Raw genomic sequence first — 20,629 nt, forward strand, 5'->3', positions numbered from 1 at the left:
TCATCATAATCTTGACCATATTGCTATGCAAAACCTTTTGCAACTAGTCTAGCTTTGTATCTTTCAATGCTGCCATCTAGATTGTACTTGCTTTTGTAAACCCACTTGTTTGTAATGGCTTTCTTTCCTAGTGGAAGGTCAACATAAATCCAAGTTGTTTTTGTACAAAGAATCCATCTCTTCATTCATAGAAGTTTGCCATTCTGGCTTGTCAACTGCATCCTCAAAGTACATTGGCTCTTTTGTAGCCACGATGGTAGTAATAAGAGCATAATTGGTGGTTTCAATCTCACTTTCTTTGCCTTTCTAAGCATATGTCAACCTAGTTGGTGGTTTGGTTTGTCTTGTAGACAATTTGAGTTATTGCTCATCTTGGGGATCCTCTAGCAATTCTTGCTCCTCTTCATAAACCTTCTCTAAAGGTGATTGAGTAATTGCTCTCACTATCTCCTACGTATTTGATGTTTTCCATTCTGACTCTTCATTAAACACTACATTTCTAGAGATTATGACCTTTAAATTGATGGGATCATACAACTTATATGCTTTGCTCTCTTCACTGTAGCCACCCATAATGCTTTACATGACTTAACATCCAACTTTCTGTGATGATCGTCATGTATGTGGCCAACTGCTCCACATCCAAATATGCCAAGATGCCCAATTCATGGCTTGTATTCACTCAATGCCTCATATGGTGTCATACCTTGAATTAGTTCAGTCGAAAGTTGATCAACCACGTAGCTTGTAGCGTGAATTGTCTCTTCCCAATACTAATTTGGAAGATGCTTCTCATTGAGCATTGCTCTAGTACAATCTCCTCTCCTCTATTTGATCTAAAGAGTTTAATCTTTATGCTTGTTTGGTTCTCTACCATGGATTTGAATTTTTGGAATCTGAAAAAGACTTAAAATTTCTCTTTAAGAAAATAGACCCAACAATATATGTTGTAGTCATCAATGAAAGTCAAGTAGTAAAGTGAATCATTAATGCTATGGGTTTGCACATAATCCCATACATCTATATGTATCAAATCAAGAATACCTCTTACTCAAGAAATGCTTCTCCCAAAGTTGGCTCTTTTTTGTTTATTGAAGTAGCATGCTTCACAAACTCTTCCAAGAAAAAGTTTAGGAATTCAAAGTGCCATATTTTGATTTCTCAATTGCATCAAACGTTTTAAGTTGACATGACCATATCTTTTGTGCCATATTGTGGAAAGTGACATCTGTTGATGTTGAATTGACATGGCATGCAAGTCTGATACTGAAGCTAGCATCTTGAACAAGCATCCTTCTTTGACTGCTTTTTCCACTAGCTAACATCCTCTAGATTTCTCTCTGATGGTGTATTTATCTCCCTTGTAAATGGCTCTATAGTTATGTTTCTTCATTTGTCCAATTGACAAAAGGTTCTTGTTGTGTTTTGGAATATAAAGTACATCTTTCACCAATCCTTTCGTACCAATAAAATTTTTCACAAGGACTATGCCCTTTCCTTTGAACTAGATTCGGTGTGTTATCTATAGTGTAGATAACATTCTTGGGTTCTTCTAATGATTTCATCTCTATAAACCCTTCTAGATGCTTTGTCATGTGAGATGATGCACCATATCAATGCACCAAGGATCTTGATCTGCATGGTCAAATGAATAACTGCATTCCCCCTTGGAATCACAATCAATGTCAAGATACATTATGTTAGTCTTCTGCATGTTCTCACTCACAAGATACATTGTGTGGGTTCATTGGCATAATGAATCTGACTTTGATGTCCACCATGATGATTTCTTCTTCCATGAAAATTTTATGTATCCGCTGCTAGATTGACCTCCTTGGTCATATTGCTTTTGTGTAAATCTCTTTCATAATATCCAAACTTGTGACAATAGTTTCAATGTAGGTTGGACATGTTGGTGGATGCATTCCCTCTTCCTTGTGCAATATCCCTCCATTGGAATGGTTTCCTCTTGGATGTTGATGTTGATGCTATTGTGGGTGCTGATATTGATGCTGATGTCCACTTCTTTGAAATGCTCTTCCTCTGGCTCTGTTTGAGGTTATGAATTCTTGATCATTGGATTAACCTTTCCTTGTTTGAATGTCCTAAATCTTGAGTTCCTCACCAAGTAGCACTGATTGTATCTCTTCTAGTGTTGGAACTTGCCTTTGTATGGTAATACTTGGGACTAGATTCTTGTATCCCTCTCCTAGTCCAAATGACTTGAACCATCTCCATGGGTTTCATAGTAGCTGCCTCTCCTCCTACTGTAAGTTGCTTGTTATAATCCTTAGTTAGAATTCTAGAAGTGTTCTTGGAATCATAAAGAGTTGCAAATATATCCTATGCTTCTTTTGATGTCATGACTGTGTTCAGTTGTCCAAGCATGACATCTTGAACATTCTTCTTGACCAAATGATATGCATACTTGTATCTCTTGTCCCATTCTACCTATGCATCAACAATGGTAGGATCTGTTATGCGGGGTTGTCAGATGGTCAAGGTGTAGACACATCTAGATACTCACACTTATCTTAAAGTACAAGTATGGTCTCCATTTGATACTTCCATGTGCTATAATTAGACTTGTTTAACTTAGCAGATGCCTCCAAATTGAGGTCGCTAGTGGTAGGCATTATGCAAAATAGTACTCAAAGTTTGTCGATGATAGTGAGATTATTTGATTATACTATTATCAAGAAACTCAAAAATAGTAATTGCTTGTTTGCGGAGCTTGTTAATGTTGTCTTCTACTTGATTGTGTACATGGCTAGGTTTTCTTGATAAGTTATAATGAGCATATCACCATTATGTCCTCATATTCACCATAAGGCAACAATCATAAGAAAATACTTTACAGAAATCAATGATTGATATTAAACATTAATGCATGCAATAAGACTAACAAAATTGTGAAGAGGTGATTGTTTGAAATACCTTTGATCAAATATCCATCTACAACTTTCAAGGTGTAACAATTGTGTCACCATTTGGGACTTCTCCTAAGAAAATAAAGGAATAATTCTTAAACAGGAATTCATTTTGGCCAAATAAAGTTAAAGCGGTTAACCAAGAATAAGTATTTTTATTTTATCTTTGCATTGCATTGGTAAAACAGAATCGTGGGGATGCCCACAAGGGACTAGAAATAGTCCAAGAACTAGAATGCATGCATTAGACTAACCTTTAAAGGGTTAGAGTGTTGGATTTTGGATGTGTAGGTCCAAGAAGGGTGCAAAAAGGGCTCAAAACCCTAGGGAAAGCATCAAAAAGCGAGAACTAAGAGACAAAATGCACCAGGAGGAGGTGGCGCCCACATATGGATGGCCCCACATGGCTAAAAGCTAGCAAAAAGCATGCGAATCAGCTTTTAGAAGCTCTAGAAAGCCAAAAAAGTGTAAAAGCCCAACTTTTTGGGAAAGAAAGTCTAAAATTAGGCAAAATAAACCTAGCACCAATACTCAATCCAAGCTCTTGTGAGAGCCAGTTGTACAAAAGTCTATTTCTATTGCAATAAAGACCTTGGGGGGGGTCCAGCCCTTTTTTTGGGCCCTAGTGCAGTGTGATGCTTCTATCCCTATTCTAGAGCAATCTTTCTTAAAGGTGACTATGTCTTCATAGCTTCTTCCAGTAATCCAAGCAATCCCAGTGCCAGGCTTCTTCCTTAAATGATTGCAATTTGTCCCAGAGTATTCCTATTGTGATTATGATTCAATTGCTGGCTTCCAAGATACATGTATATATACATATGTACATGTATAGATACATGTATATATACATGTATATATATATATATATTCATATATGTATATATACATATATACATAGATATATACATATACATATGTATATGTATATAAATATGTACATATGTATATGTACATATACATATGTATATATACATATACACATGTATATATACATATATACATATATATATACATATACATATGTATATGTATATGTATATCTATATATATGTATATGTATATGTATATATACATATATATATATACATATACATATACATATACATATGTATATGTATATGTATATATATACGTATATATATATGTATCCATACATACATACATACATACATGCATGCATGCATGCATATATATATATATATATATATATATATATGCTATGATCTAGGTCACGGAATTTACTCACCTCAAAGGGCTAGCCATATTCCTATTCTGAAAATGGCTTGATCCAATGGCTTGGTCTCAGTTGACCTAGGACCTTTACATTAGTTGAAGCATGCAATAGACCTCCTAACCTCCTTCATTGAGATCCCTTCTAGCAACTGGAACAACTTTAGATGATGTTTCTTCTCAAAGAAGTCACTAGGTAGCATGGTTCTTTGTAGAGCAGAGAGAAACCATGATGGCAAAAATGCTTGAATGGCAGAAACAATGACGAGTAGCCTCATGAGGAGTTTCCAGCGACCAAATGTAAGAGGCTCTCAACACTACTGAGAACATCACAATCAAATGAGACAGCAACTTGGAAAGTTGACCAAAGAGGTGTAGCCATATAACCAATAGGAGAATCATGTCTCAGACAACTGAGATACTAAGATATAGTACATGCCCTTGAAAATAAGCAGCATCTCCAAAAGGGAAACTATTATGGCAACTTTAGTGACTTCTAGCAAGCAAGCCACCTCTCACCTTCAAATAGAAGAACATTGTTAACCACTACACTAAAGTGTTCTGAGAACTTGAGCAACAATTCTAGTGAGGTAGCTTCAAGAGCGCTAATGAGAAATACGGATGGGATTCTCTTTAATAACTTCAACATGTGAGACGCGATGATGACCATTTGTGGATGGGATTCTCCAAGTGACAAATGGCATGGAGAAATAGACCATAGCTCCCTAATAAAAAACAAGTTGGTGGTCTAGAATGCACACAAGCCTCCCTCAATGTTCTTCTATATAAATAGTTTGCAAAGGAGACACTCAGAGCCACAAGTCGATGGAGTTTGTAGTAATAATGCCTTCAACCACTTTTGCCAAGCCAAGCACATATATGGAATTGAAGAGTAACCAAGAAAATGGCTATGCATAAAGTGACGACAGGATAGACCCATAAGAGAGAATCTTTCGACTCCTTTTGAGACCACACAAACAATAGGAGAAAACCTCAACTGGCAATAGTAGAAAGATATATGGCTTTGCTGGAAATATATGTTCTCCAACCGAATAGAACAAGCTCCTTTGCAACTTCAACATCAACACTACTTGCAGTAGGACTTCAGAAACCACGTCGTTGATAATGGACTCCTTTTGGCATCGGAGACCTTTCAGCCTGTTTGCTGTACTTCTTGTCCATATAGCAAACAGGGATACAAGTGCCAAAGGCAAGAAGGAAGAGGAAGAACATCACCAGGCTCTAATACCAGTTAGGAAATGTAGTGCAAAGGAAGGAAACTTACAAGAAAGCTCAAAGACAAACATGGATGAGGGAGAGAGAAAAGATCTCATCCAACTTCAAGTGTTAGGGAGGTTTCACAAACAAGCAGTGGACATAGGACCTTGGGCCCTACATGTTCGATGGCTAAGGGGGAGCTTGGGCACAAGCACATTCACAAATGGGTGCCAAACAAACATATAAAAATCAAGCAAATGAGAAGTGGCCAAGTGGTTATCATCTACTCTTGACCGCCTCCAAATTTTTTTGAGTGGCCTTGGACTGCCGCCTAAGAAAACTCCTCCCCCCAAACTTAATTGGGATGCCACATAAGCATGTTTGCACCCATTGTGAAACCATTTGAGGGTGGACAATCAAAATGGCAGCATTCTATTTGCGGATATCATTTTTACTGGGATGTCCTCACCTATTTGTCCTTGCTCATTTGTCATTTTTGCTGGGATGCCCTTGCCCGTTTGTGAATCCTAACTTATACTTCATTCCCTATCACACAATTCAAGGGCGTGTCCTCATTTATACAAAAAAGGAGGATTGGGGTCCTTATCCCCAACACACCCTCATCTCATTGGCTAGTCTATGTGTTTAGCCACTCATCTTTCTTGCTTTCATTTGAAAGGGATTTCCAATATTTTTTACTTTTCGCATGTTTCTTTTGACAAACATAGCAATGAAGGGATCTTTTAATGCATGCAACAATGAAGGGAATTTTCATTAATACTCTCCTATAAAACCACACGTCCTAAATGGACTGTGGATCCTGATATGTTTTTAATAAGTGGCACAACACTCAAACATGTGGCAATGTCTCCTCATGAAGATCTACGTAGTGTTTAAGTGGGAGAATTGAATGCTTCCATAGGGTTAGGCGTGATCCTTGTTGATGCTTCTTTTCCCTCACCCCTTTGCTTGGAGATTATGCAATGCATAGTGCTTAGCAAGAGGATGCCCTTCCTTGCACTGTGGCAAACATCCCTACTCAGTGTTCAATTGTAGAGTTGCTCATCAACAAAAATACTAAATGGGGTTTGTGTTGCGTGGGAGAAACATATGAAGATGAGTGAACAAGTGTGCATGCAAGCAACAGTAACAAATGGAATATGTAAACTCATACTTGTATATACAAAAGGGATTTCATCCAAGACAAATAGTTGTAGCTAAATAGACCATTGCATGCCTCCTCATCTCAAGATTGGACCTTCTCTCTCAAAGCAATAGGACTTCTACTCTCCTAACTCTATCACTCAAACATAAGAAAAATGAGCGAGTAAGCATGTTCTCTCTAGCTTGGACTCATTACTTAAATAAATCCTAGTATTTTTTTTCTCTACTAGGTGATCTCTAACAACCGTCTTCTTAAATTCTGCCTGTGAACTTTTCCAAACCACAGACACTGAGACTAGGCCCCATGTGTGGCCTTTTGGTACTTGCCTTGGCTGCTCAAAAACTCACTACTTGGTTACTTGCAAGTCTTTGGATACTTGGACACTTGAAACCCAAGTCTAGTGTGGGTTAACTCAGGGTCAACATTTTTCTTGACTCAGCTTCATCCATGCCCACACAGATGGGGTACTTAGAAACTAGCATAAATGAGTCGACCTTTGAAGCTAGGTGGTCAGTTTGTCTTCGATTGTCAATGGGTCTTTCTTTAGTTTGAAGCTGGTCTCGGTTGTCGAGTTAAGGTAGTTGGTGAACGAGGCAAAGGAGTGAGAAGGCTTTCTCATCCAACAAGTAAGACCTTAGGGAATTTTCTAATCTTGGCGTTGGCCTAAGTGGCCAAAAATATGATGTATTGATCCCCAATCCACTCCACTCCATTTCATCTGGATGTATCCACCACTTTTCCTTTTGCTACTCGACCACATCTGCATCAACAATGCTCAGGTGTGTGAATTTGTACTTATATCTTTTCTCCTGCACTTATGTCTCTGTCCATTGGTGACTAGCTTCTGGCAGACTTGCAAAAGATGGTGCGACATTGTAGTGGCTTCAAAACCATCTACTACTACAAGGAGACTTTTGATTAGACTGAGGAGCTTGGCATAAAACTTGGGCAAGGTTAATGGTTCCAAGGAAGTGCACTTATACTAGCCAAGAGAGCTTGCCTTTCTGTTTTGTATGTTGCTCGCCTTTTCTTTTAGCTCGTATGTCTGCCCGCCTTTTTTTAATTGCCAGATCAAATTTGTCCCGGTCATAGATCATGACTTTTATAGATGGAAAGTACTCCAATTGTATGGCTCGAGGTGGCAGTTAATATGAATGATCGAATTCCATGATGATCTTTTGGAAATGCCACATCCAAGGTGCAATAAGTCACCCAACAATCTTTTCTTGAAATGGCCCATAAGATGTTTCGTAGAGTAAACAAGGCCAATCAACAGGTGGAGAAAGAATCCCTACAAATGGAAGAGAAGGATTGGGCATATTGACTATCAACAAGGACCCTATTGGAGATTGGATGAGAGTGGGCACATGTTCGGAGAGGCGAGGCTCGGCATTGAAAGTGCTTGGGCAATGGACCTCTCATCAGAATTATGCACTTTATGTTGAGCGCCTACCACAAATAAGGGTTGATAAACAAAGTGTTGTCGAGGTTGAGGAACCAACTGGTGAGTTGATGACTCCCCTCGAGTGTGCAAGTGTCTCCTGGCTGCCTTGTGGCACAATAGAAGTGATAGGTGGATAATAAGAAGCAGGATCCACCAAACCCATAACATGAGTGCTTAGAGGAGGGGCAGGCTCCTGATATGAAAAGAAGCAGGTATAGCTGTAGGAAGTATCCTAATCTCATCTCGTCTTCATGGGGAGTCAGTCAACTCCAAGGTTGATGGAGGGGTCAAAATGGAAGTGACATGTGGAAAGGTTGCATGCAATATTCTACGTTGTTCTATAGAGGCAAGCTTTTGTCACCTTGAAAAGATTTGCTATCCAATTGGCTCGTGAGCTAGGCTCTCTCTCATGAGAGTCGGTGGAGATGACTCTTAGCAATAGCCTATCGATAGCTTGTAGGTGACTTTGTAGTGCTAGACCTCGATGAAGGATTGGTTCGTTTGCTATTGGTGCTTCTGATCACTGCGACTTTCTCTATGAGATATATGTAGCTCGCTTTGCATTAAGGCCATCTATGTGTAAGCTCCAACAAGGTCAGTAGACCTAAGGAGATATAGGCTAGCCTTTGTGGCGATGTAAGCAGATTGTGTGTCACCCTTATTAGAGGGTGCCTTTGAGCCTTTGTGGCTCTTTACATGGTCTTGTAAGCAACAACAAACTCGGTAGGGTGAGCATAGGGTCTTGATATTTTAATCAGTTTGTACGAGTCTTTTGGTTGATGAATGGAAGTTGTCTCTTTGGTTTGTTTCTACTTGTCATTTTATGTGGAGATCTGTCTTTCCGTGTGTTGATTTGCATTTTTGATTGCCTAGACTAGATTGCACACAATACCAACAATAGCTACATAGACGTCTTCAAGCCTCATCTCGAGATGAAACCTTCTATCTCAATGTAACTGAGCTCTATTCTCCTAATTCTGTCACTCACACACAAGATTGATGAGTGAGTAGGAATGTTTGTTCTAACTTGGACTCACTATTTTAAATAAATCGTAGTACTTGCTTTCTCTACTAGAAAGTTCTAACAATCGACTTTCTAAATTCCACCTGGGAACTTCTCCAAACCATGAACATTGAAAAGACCAACTATTTGGCCTTCCGATACCTACCTTGCCACTCAAAAACTCACCGCTTGGTTACCCACAGGGATAACTTGAGACTTGGACATTTGGGACTCGGATTGAGTGCGGATTCACTTAGGTCAACAATGCTACAATAGGTTAACACTATAGACATGTCCAAAATTGCCCAAGAGCTTGCATGACCATGGAACAATCTAAATCCATTAATTCCATTGGTGGGTGGAATCATCACTAAGTCCATCTAAAGAGGAGGGATTCCTTGTAGAATTGCAATCTCCTTGGATGGCAAGTCGCTATCAAAATGCTTGCCCTAAAAATTGATCTATTGCAATCTCCTTGAATCACAACTTTATTAATTCTCAGAGTCTACTCTGTAGGTATACCCTTCCTATCCCTCTATGTATGTAGAGAGGGATCTTGGAGCATGCTCAATTGGGCTTTGCATGCCCTCCATGTTGAGATCGATAGTCTTCAATATGGTCATGCAATGGGACCTTTTATATGATTTAATGTTCATCTTGCCAAATGAAAGAAGATCAATATGGAAATATGTTCCCTTGTCTTCTTTTGACAATCCTAAGCGGTGACTTCCAAGTATAGAGATCAACAAATCGTATAGGAATATATTGTTCCATGATGTGAGGACTCCTATGAAGCCAAGTACTAGTGGAAGAAATGCTAGGTTGAGCTAGGTTTCTACCATTATCATGCTTTCTGTATCTCTTTGCTAATTGTAGGAAATTGAGAAAAACAAAGATGACATATACTTGCAAAACACCATGCTCATGTTTATGAAATGTAGAACTTAGCAAATATATCGGGACATTGGGTCAAATATTGAAACCCTAATTTTGATAGTGGATATTTTGGTTTGTGATGCATTTTCACGAAAGGATACTCTAACATAATTGTACATTGTGGATGGAATTTTAGACTAAAAAGAGGCCTCTAACCCTGAAATCCAAAACCCTGCAACTAGAGGTACTTTTTGCAAAAGGTACCCTCTAGTTTGCACTGTGTCAATTTTACGATTGAGTCCTCTTTTCAATCTAAAATTTCATGGATATCGTATTGGGACTATGAGGAATCTTTTGAATCGTTAGGTTTGACATTTGAAATTGACATGTATGGCTTTGATACATATCAATGGTTGATTCTACGATGTGTTGTGGCTAGATGACTTTTGTATGTGTAAATGTGTAAGCAGACCAGCTGGTCGAGGAGAGATGTCTTCCATTGGCTATCATTTTGGAAAATGTTCTCCCCATATCTTAGTCTTCCATTGGCAATTTTATCTAAATGGAAGTTAGAGATCAAGAATCATTTTGTGTACAAAATGGATCAAATCAGAATCATACAAAAAATAAGTAAGAACAATCTCTAATAGTAATAAACTATTGCTACTATAGGTTTAGAAAAAGTTCATCGCAAGCATCGCTCGAACTCTGGGCTTGCTCGAATGTAGCCACTCGATGATTCGACTTACTCACCATTGCATTATGTCACAAGGATATTGTGAAGCTTGACCATGGCTTGCACAACTCTTGAATATCCATCACAAAGTTATTGACTCTAAATTCCAGTTCTCCACACTTTCCAACCTTCCCTTTCGTAATTAGTATACTACATACATGATGAGGCTCACAGACTAAATCAAATATGCCCAAATTAAGAGCATGCTAAGCCTTATCGACATCAGTTGGCTTTGGAAGTGGGGCCTTAACTTTTGCTCCAATAGCAAGCCATGCTTTTTTAAGGCTCTTAAATATGATTTAACATGTCCTTACACTTATGCCTACATTATCACGAACTCCCTTTGCATTAGTTGCATTGACTCATTCCACAACTTTGTTCATTGAATCAGATGTAATCTTTGATTTAATACTTTTGAATTTGGTAGATTCTAATTATATTTTGTTCATTGACTCAAATGTTATCTTTGGTTTTATAGTTTTGAATTTGGGATCTTTTATATAAATTCTAATAATAATATATTCATAGAAACTTCCCCCATAGCACTAGAGGCTTCATCATGGATAGACATGAGTTCTAAAGTAGTCATGCAAGCTATCACTCGATGCTTCTACCCCTCTTCTTAGATAGTTCATCCATTGGATGCAATTTTTTCTTACGAAAGCTTGGACCCATTAGACAATCTTTTATGAATGCTAATGTTTTTTGCAATTTCCTCATTCAGAGTTGTGTTTTGCATCTGTGAGTCAACTACATTTGCAATGCTCTCCCCCAAAACTAAGCACCTAATTTTTTGCATCTGTGCGTCAACTACATTTGCAATGCCAAAAGTGAGCACCTAATTTTTACATGTAATTCCTGATTTTCTTTCTCACTTTGTGAGCACACTGTGCTTCCTTCTCAACCATATAAAACACTTATAGTTTGCTTACATGATACCAAATGTTTATTCCTAGCCTTCTAACATTACAGTATTTCTAACCCTTTTGTGAGGCAAAGATTGGTATTAGGTTGTGAAGGCTACTTGCTCCATTAGCATTTAACCTTTGATAATATTCTTAAAAACCGTTCTCACCCTTAGATAAAAATTTTATAAAGCTAGCCTACCCATGGAATTGTGGAGCCTCACAAAAATGTGGATCACTAGATATACTTTCCATCTAACCACAAATCCATGTGTGTTTTTCCTTCATATTTATGACTTCTCAAATCACTTTCACTTGCTAAAGAGGATTCATTCCTCTTTAGAAATGGTGCATTCTTTGCATCCAATTTGAAAATCACTACAACCATTTGCACTAATAGTGATGGTTATTTCTATGGAAACTAACAAATATTTTTTTGCCAAAGACTAAATATGTCAAGATAATAGCCTATATAAGTGTCACTAGGAAGCGTCACAATAATTGTCCATATAACTATTGATATAAACATCAATATATTCATATATCAACAATTATATTGTCTCTATTATATTGATACAAAACAGAGATGTTTTCCATGGTTTTATTGACATTGACCAATTACAAATCAATGCCAACATGTGGCACAACATGATGACACTGCATCTTCAATGCATACAAGATTATAAGGCATGTGTAGAACACACATGTTCAAAGACCCAATGATTCATGCATACATACTTTTCTTTCACCATAGAAGTCCATTCTCATAATTTTATGATATATTTCACCTCTCAAGGTTTCATGCAATCCCTTGCAAGATGACCAGTTTTTCCACAAGTGTGACATTTCTTGTGCATAGGATCTTTCAAGAAGCAATTAGCTTCATCATGACCCTCTTCTTACAATAGCTAAACTTGAATTTTTTTAAGCTTCTTCTTCTTGTTACCATGACCAATTGCTCCTTCTCCTTTCTTTGCTTTGATGCTCCTCTCCTCATAAAGCAATGCATTGATGATGCCCTCCAAAGTGGGATCACGCAGATGCTTCAACGTCTGATGCTCTCGTACAAATCAGGCATGCTCTTCAAGAGCACTGTAATTATATCTTCACGGGTGCAAACTCCACTTGGCACGTGCCTCTACACGAGATAGATACGTAAGAAAAATGAAAGTAGAGAAAGATGAACGAAAAGGGAAAAAACGATATACAAAATATTCCATAAATCGTGCTTTGCTCCTTGATCCGAACCCACTTTTTTAATGCAAGCTTTCACAACCCTCCTATGCTGAGCACGCTTTTCAACGGTGTTCTTTACTTCATCACTGGCCTTCTTCTAGTCCCTCTTGTGAACACAAGCAAGCTTGGTTGCAATCCGCCATTTTGTTTAGCATCCATACTGAGTCAAAGGTAAGATGCTCATGCACCGAAAACTCCTCATGCAAGGCCATTATTCTTCTTTCCTATGGTTGCAATTCAATGACCTTTGGGAGTAGATTAGATTAGATTTGATTGTGTGACATCATACCACTAACATCATTAGTGAGGTAGAGGGGTGTGAAAGATCAAGCAACCCCTCCCTACAAAAAGAGCCGCATGTACTTGCTTTCTTATCAAGCAATTCACGTCAACTTTTTGTCTCAAGCTTTGTGCCCATCATGTAATTCTCTTAAATCCCATCAACATCACTCTCGTCTCACCATGTAACTTTCAACTTGGTATTAAAGTCACGCTCACTACAGCCCCCAAGTAAGTTCTACAGCTTCGACTTGTTCTTAAGAAAGTCTTCTTGAGATGTCGCCCCCTTTGTCAACATCACCTAAAGTAGCCCATACGCTCTTGCTTATGTGCATCCCTACGCAAGTTTCCAAATTGCACACAAAGCTAATCTCTTATAAGGGTTGGTGATGCCAACTCCAAATTCACCGATTTGTTCCTTTTCTCGCTTTGTAAACCAAAAAGGTCAACCAATATAGAAAAGGGAAACAAATCTTAAGCTCATTGTCTCACACACGCGATCCTCTAGGATTTTGATGTTGTGTTCTCTTTACAACGCTGGCAATGCCCATAGTGTGTCCCTTGAATGATGTTCGTTAGAATGTCATTCTGGTGGTTGTCTATGCCAAATTCACATACTACTTGCTTTGTCTAGGATGCATTCTTGGAGTTGAGTATATCTCTGAATGAATTGCCATCATTCTAAGTCTGATTGCCATGTTTTGCAAAGTTAAGTGCCTAGCACCCACATACAAATCTTAAAGCTCATTTTCTTACACATGCAATCCTCTGGAATTTTGATGCTGTGTTCCTCTTCACAATGCTAGCAATGCCCACAGTGTGTCCCTTGAATGATGTTCGTTAGAATATGTCATTTTGGTGATTGTCTATGCCAAATTCACATACTACTCACTTTGTCTAGGATGCATTCTTGGAGTTGAGTATATCTCTACATGAATTGCCATCATTCTAAGTCTGTTTGCCATGTTTTGCAAAGCTACGTGCCTACCACCCACGTACAAGTTTTCAAGGTTTTGTTTTGTGGTTGAGCTTGTGCATGAGTTTCTCGCTTCAAAAGCAACGGCAAAAACTCATCTAGGCATTGGCATCCGCTAAAGCAAGTAACAGTTCTGGATCTCACTCCAATCTGTGGTATTTATGGATCACACTCAACCTAGTGGTCATTTACCAAATCTGTTGTAATTGTTTCTTCTAATAATGAATTCCATCTATTTGACGGATTGTGAATCCTACATTGCAAGACTAGGGACATTATAGTACATCTCTATGGCCCTATATTGATTGCACCCCCTTGCACACATCCAATAAGATCTATCCTACTTCTTTGGCCAGTATCCTCATCATCTACGCATGCCTTCTCATGAAACTTAAGCTGCTCGAACTATTGCCACAAAGTGTGAGGAACACAACGTAACGTTTCCTAAAATCTTAGGATTGTCTACAATTCATGTCAACATCATTAAAGAAATTTGACTCAGTCAATACTCTCAATAGGGCCCCCCAACGAGAAAAAAGCACTTATTAATTAACTAGTCTTGCATGGGTGGGAGCAGCTTGCTCTATGGCAACACACAAAAACAAAAAATATCGAAGGTCTAGGCCGAGAGAATACATATACATAAGATTCTAGAGAATGCGAGTGGGGAGCTTCTGCTCTTAGAAGGTTCTACATTCTGGTGTAAAGACCGGTGCAAGCTAAAGGGAGGCGAGCAGAGAAGAAGGGGGGTTGTGAAAGCCTCTCGAAGCAACAATGAGGTAGGAGGGTAAAGGAGGAGGGGGGCATCTTGAAGCAATAGTGTAGGCTATGAATGCATCTCTATAGCCCTATATTGATTGTACCCAATTGGCAACTCTTGCATTTCTATTCTTACTACGATAAAAACATCAATCTTCAAGCCTACAACATTCAGTCATGGGTTAATTGCCCTACATAGCTACTCCAGTGGACTAATTTGACATCATTTTTTTAGGGGCATTCATGTCGAAGAGCTTTATCCACACATCACTAGAAGATAGAAGAGCATGCATGTGCACGCGTGTAACAAATGCATGTTCACCCTAAGAGATCTACACTTAGGAGCCAAGAGGGTGATTGCGTGATGGTATTATCTGCCGATTACAAGCTTATTGAGGGGACAACTGTGTCAAGGGAGGTACACACAATGAGGCCACCACTTTGCAATAGTGCGGTGGAGTTGAAGATCAGTTCTCTTTGCACGTTGGATCTCACCACCTTTGCTCTAAAGGCGGTTGGTTCGCTTATTTCAAAGCTAAGTGTGAGAACTAGTAATCTTGTTTACGTGTGTGTGAAAAGGATTTTGGGTTTGTGACTTGTGTGACCTTGAAAAGTCACTTGACGTTGGGGAGTAGATTAGATTAGATTTGATTGTGTGACATCATCTCAATATATCATCAATGAGGTATTTGTGTGTGAGATAAAGACCCCCCCTATATATAAAAGGAGACCTCATGTACTTGCTTGTGTGACATCACCTCATGTTAGATTAGATTTGATTGTGTGACATCATCTCAATATATCATCAATGAGGTATTTGTGTGTGAGATAAAGACCCCCCCTATATATAAAAGGAGACCTCATGTACTTGCTTTCTATCAATCAATCTACATCAACCTTTCGCCTCAAGCTTTGTGACCCTTGTGTGATTCTCTGAACTCACCTACATCAATCTCTCTCATGGTGTAACTTTAAACACAAGCCATGGGAGAAACTACAAAGACACAGAAAAATAAATTGATATATAGAGGAACATCGTGATGCCTTGGAAAATAAAGAGATTTATATATAGACACATTTTGATGTATTTGAGTAATTCCTTGAATTTAGGTTAGGATTATGTGGTTGTCATGTCAGAGAAGGCATATTGCAATAGATACCATAGAAGGATCTTGACTTAGAAATGTCCAAACCATCCTCTCCGTCCATTGCCATTCAAAATAAACAAGATGAAATCAAACTTCTCCAAATCAAACTGCACTCTTTTATTATTGTTTCTCAGTTGTTATTCACCCCGCACTTGTTTCAACTGAGAGCCCACTTGTTGGCATCACAATGAAGCCCAAACATCAATGGCACTTGGAAGATTGACTGGAAATTTTAATCAATCATTTCAAGATCAATTACTGTAGATTTTCAACGATATACCTTCAGACCAGTTGAAAAAAATACCTTACTTGACATGCATTGTGCATATCAAGGATGCAAAAAATGAAGCCCTCAAAGACCTGGAGGGCAACATAGCCCAGTAGCCACATCTTTACAGAAAATCAGTAGATAAATCTGAGAAAAAAAAAATTACCTATAGTAACTCCCCCATCTTGGATTTTTGTCCCAAAAACAGGGGACAGATGTACGTATGAATCATTACTTGAAACTTCTATCCTGAGGAAAGTGCAACGCTCAATCAGAAAGGCAGCTGCAAAGCCCAAAGTGCAATGCTCTGAGCAATAGGACGCAATCAGCAATCACAAATTAAGATACATATTGGCCTATATCCACAGAGGTAAAACTGTCACTTTCAAGCACTGCTACCTACAAAACATGAGAGTATTCCATGGAGTCTGCACTACCATCACTTTAATCTCAGCACCTTAATATTGAATACTTTTAGGAGTCCTTAACGAAAACATCACATGCTCCAGACTGTATTCAATGATTTGATTCGCTAATAGAATATGTGTGGAAACAATTACTGCAATAAGAGCAGAAAATGAATAGATACTCCCTAATCAGAACATGCAAAATCTAGAATATGTGCAAACCATCTCTTGCAGCCCTCAACTTCCCTTCTCATCGACTACCTCGTGTGGACATTCAAAACTCTGCTTTGCCAGGATATCTAGGGAAGGGAATGCAGTCTCTTATATTCTCTAGTCCTGTTGCGAAAAGTATCATTCGCTCAAATCCAAGGCCAAATCCAGCATGTTTCACAGTACCAAACTTGCGTAGCTGAAGATACCAATCGTAAGGTTCCTTTGGTAGTCCTAACTCTGACAATCTGCAAATGCAAGTGCTCACGTTAGCGCTTATGTGCATGTCCAAACACGACTACAGGCAAGCATGTACACGAGGGAATAACTTTGTCCGTGCGTGCGTCTCTGTGTGTGTGTGTGTGAGAGAGAGAGAGAGAGAGAGAAGAGAGAGAGAGAGAGAGAGAGAGAGAGAAGTTTATTCATATTTCAAGACAAAGGGCCCCATGGGGGTTGGGGCCCGGGGGGGGGGGCCGAGGGAGAGAGCACATACCTGTTCTCCAGCGCATCAAGCCGCTCCTCCCTCTGACTTCCACCAACCAATTCCCCCACCTTCACAGCATGAGACAATGTTAATATCTTTATCACTCATAGACTGCTATGAAAGGCATCTAATGAAGCAATTACAGGATCAAACTGATTTGGTGCAACAAATTTCCGGGACTTAGATTTTACATATCCAGAATAAAATTTCCATGCACAATGTCTACTCCCTTTCCCTTGTCAAGCCCCTCTCAATTCAATTGCCTAGTGTTTGAAATCCCAATTTTCTCAGTATTACAAGTCGCACATCCATGACACCACAGAAGATTTAGCCTTTCTTCTCTCATGCTTTTACCCTGCATAACGATATCTGAACTGGAATGAAAACAAAATGACCTTAGGGACAAGCACATCCATGGCAGCTACTGTTCTACCATCATCATTGAGCCGCATGTAGAACGCTTTTATCTCTTTTGGATAATTGTAAACTATAACCGGCTTCTTGTAGACTTCCTCAGTGAGATACCTGCATAGATGTCAAACAAGAAATGGGCTTCCATCCAGCTCAGCTTAATAGTTCACCATCATTTATGCACAATTTTTACCATAACAGAAGAGGGTGGAAAACAAAATTTAATGGGCGAATTCGCAAAGGACCCCAATGGACAAAGAAGGGCCAGGATTAATTTATTTTTTAAACGAATGACAGTCATGTTATTGAAAACGAGAAAAGCACAATGAAAAAACCAATGAAGCCAAACATAGACTGAGATTAATATAATAAAGCCCGACATTCTACAAGCAATTAAAAACACGTGAGCTTCCAACTTTTCTCTTCAACCTACACATCCTAACAGATCAGCATCCACCATTTTCGAAAGCACGACCTGCTTTTCCCTTTCAACCTAGACCTTTTATTTCACATGCAGTTCAGTCACCGCAAGTTGACAATTCTGAGGAATCAAAAGAGGACTTAAAGCAGACAACTCAGCCAGCACAAATCGAAACTGCAATTGCAGCCTAAAGAAGGGTCTACTATAACTTAAAGGTTTTCATGAATGGTGCACTAAGACTATATACAAGATGCCAAAATCACACAGAGCGGTCATTAAGGAGGCTCGTGCACAGAATCTGCGTGTACTGTTGCTTTGAGAATTTCTGCAAAGCCTTTGGCACTGTACCATGAGCACAACTATTCCAATGACTATTGAATCTAGGATACAGTCAAGACACCATTTGGGCAGTCCGAACACTATATGAGCAGGTATCAGGCGAAGTTAGGACTTTGACTAGGTAGTCAGAGCAGATCATGAGCACGATCAGGGTCAAACAAGGTTGCCCTTTGTCACCAACTTTGTTTGGCATATACATCTACAAGCTCCAATCCTTCATCATGAATTATTGAAGGTCAACTTGGGTAAAACCAAGGTTATGATCTTAAACAATCCTAGGCAGCCCCACATCAAGAGCAGTTTACCTTTGACACAACACCAATGGAGATTGTTGCATCCTATACACATCTAGGGGTTCTGTTCTCGGGCCCGATCTTCACTAGTGGAAGGTGCTAGGAAGATACCTCCCATTTTGCATACAAAAGAGAGAATCTTCGAAGCTGATCGTTTTGTGGAAAGCCTTGAAGAGGCTTACAAGAAGATCAAATATGCCTTGCAAAGAAGTCAAGACAAGCAGAAAAGAGCAGCAGATAAGCACCGCAGGGAATTGGTATTCACAGAAGGTGATTGGGTTTTGCTGCGTTTTCAGAAGGCAAGGCTGAAAAATAAGAAAGGCAAGGAAAGGTTGTACACAAAGCTGAACATGCGTTACTATGGTCCTTTCCAGGTTTCTGAAAAGATAATCGAGGTAGCTTATAGGCTGAAGTTGCCTCCGCATTGGAAGATACATAATGCCTTTCATGTGAGCTTACTAAAGCAATATCATGGAGATATTCCCGAGGATGTATCTGATGAGGTGCAGCCTGAAGTGGAAGAACAGGATGAACTTCTGGTCCCAGAGCAGATTCTGGCACACAGAGATAGAAAGCTCAAGGGTAAAGTTATCCGTCGCTACTTGGTAAAATTTCAAAATTACCCATCACTTGATGCGAAATGGATGGAGGAAGGTGAACTGGCAGATTCACCTGGGATATTGCAGCTTTACCTTGATGCTTTCCAATTAGAGCCGACTGCGGTCCGGGCTCCTACAGGTAGTTCAGCAGAGCGAGCGTCTGGAGCATTACCTGATGTTCGAGAGGGGGGTAGCACCTCCACTCCCTCAGTACAGACGGGCTCACTGTGATTTCATGAGGTCGCTTGATGACATTGTATGTTTCATCCGAGATACTGAGCTGACAGTATTTCTGCTGTGAGACTTCATGATATTGATGCATCTTGACTATTGATCGCCGAGGATCACATAGATTTTGAGCAGTATATATGGATGGATGCATGCCTCTCCTAGCCATATTTTCACTGTCTCTGTATACTATAGCTGTGGCTTTCTTGTATACTCTTTTATGCTATATTTCATGCTCGCTCCTGTGTTTTGGGGCAGCAAACTGTGGTTTGTTGTTTCGAGAGAGGGGTATGTCACGGGGGCGTGAAATTCTAGGTACTTTAATGTACTACAAGATCGTGACAACTTTGGTTTTAAAAGTCCAAGCGTGGGCTTAATAATGTGTAATTAAACGCGGCATGGTGCCTAGCACATAAGCGTAATTAATCCCTAGGCCCAAAGGCATTCCAAGGAATTAAAAGAGTGGTTGTTGGGAAATGATGATGTGGCATTTTTAATGGGCCCCCTAAAGGGCCATGTACCTTCAGTGGCCCCCCTAGAGTTCCAGGTGGCTCTAGTGCCTTCTACATGCTCCTTTGCCATTCCTGGACCTTCCTGGGCCTTCTAAACTTCACATGTGTGGTTTTCTCTCTCATCTTCTCCCTTTGTTGAGATTTTGGACTGGTTTTTCAGCCTCCTCCAGCTGAATTCCGTTTTTCTTCATAACTCCTCACCCGTTTGGATTCCTCGACTTCCGTTTGGCCCGATGGCTTCCCCTCTGCCTCCCCTTCGTAGTGATATGCTTTTCCCTCCGTGCGTTTGGTAGAACGGGCAGAGCTGAGCACTTCTTTTCCTGGACGAATTTGCAAAAGTGGCTTTTTCTGGACCTTTTTGCTTCTACCGCCTCCTGGGCCTCTCCTCTTGCTTTCTGTTGAATTTCGAGTGGTCCGACGCGCTGGTTGACTGGTTTTTCTCAGTTTTGGAGGACTTTCCGGCGATGAAACTTCTCCAAAACCTTCTCAATGCATTCCTCTCTGAAGCACGCTTCTTTTGAGCCCAAGAACTCCCACTTCTTCGCAACAGAA

At 39.6% G+C, this 20,629-nt stretch overlaps 1 protein-coding gene across 2 annotated transcripts in view; it reads right to left on the reverse strand.

Annotated features, from left to right (window-relative positions):
- Positions 1–16,423: 16,423 nt before the first annotated feature.
- Positions 16,424–20,629, reverse strand: part of LOC147879511 (asparagine--tRNA ligase, cytoplasmic 1-like) — a 71,362-nt gene continuing 67,156 nt past the window's right edge. For both annotated transcript variants that reach the window (XM_087371465.1, XM_087371464.1), the window contains exons 7-9: positions 17,670–17,799; positions 17,284–17,342; positions 16,424–17,038 (exon numbers count right to left, since the gene is read on the reverse strand). In XM_087371465.1, the coding sequence (XP_087227591.1) occupies positions 16,855–17,038; positions 17,284–17,342; positions 17,670–17,799 (373 nt within the window). In that variant the 3' untranslated portion in view covers positions 16,424–16,854. The remainder of the gene's footprint in view (positions 17,039–17,283; positions 17,343–17,669; positions 17,800–20,629) is intronic.

The sequence above is a fragment of the Dipteris shenzhenensis genome, chromosome 33, assembly GCF_047967505.1.
Source record: "Dipteris shenzhenensis isolate YYH24624 ecotype China chromosome 33, Dip_SZ_1.0, whole genome shotgun sequence".
Lineage (NCBI taxonomy): Eukaryota > Viridiplantae > Streptophyta > Polypodiopsida > Gleicheniales > Dipteridaceae > Dipteris > Dipteris shenzhenensis.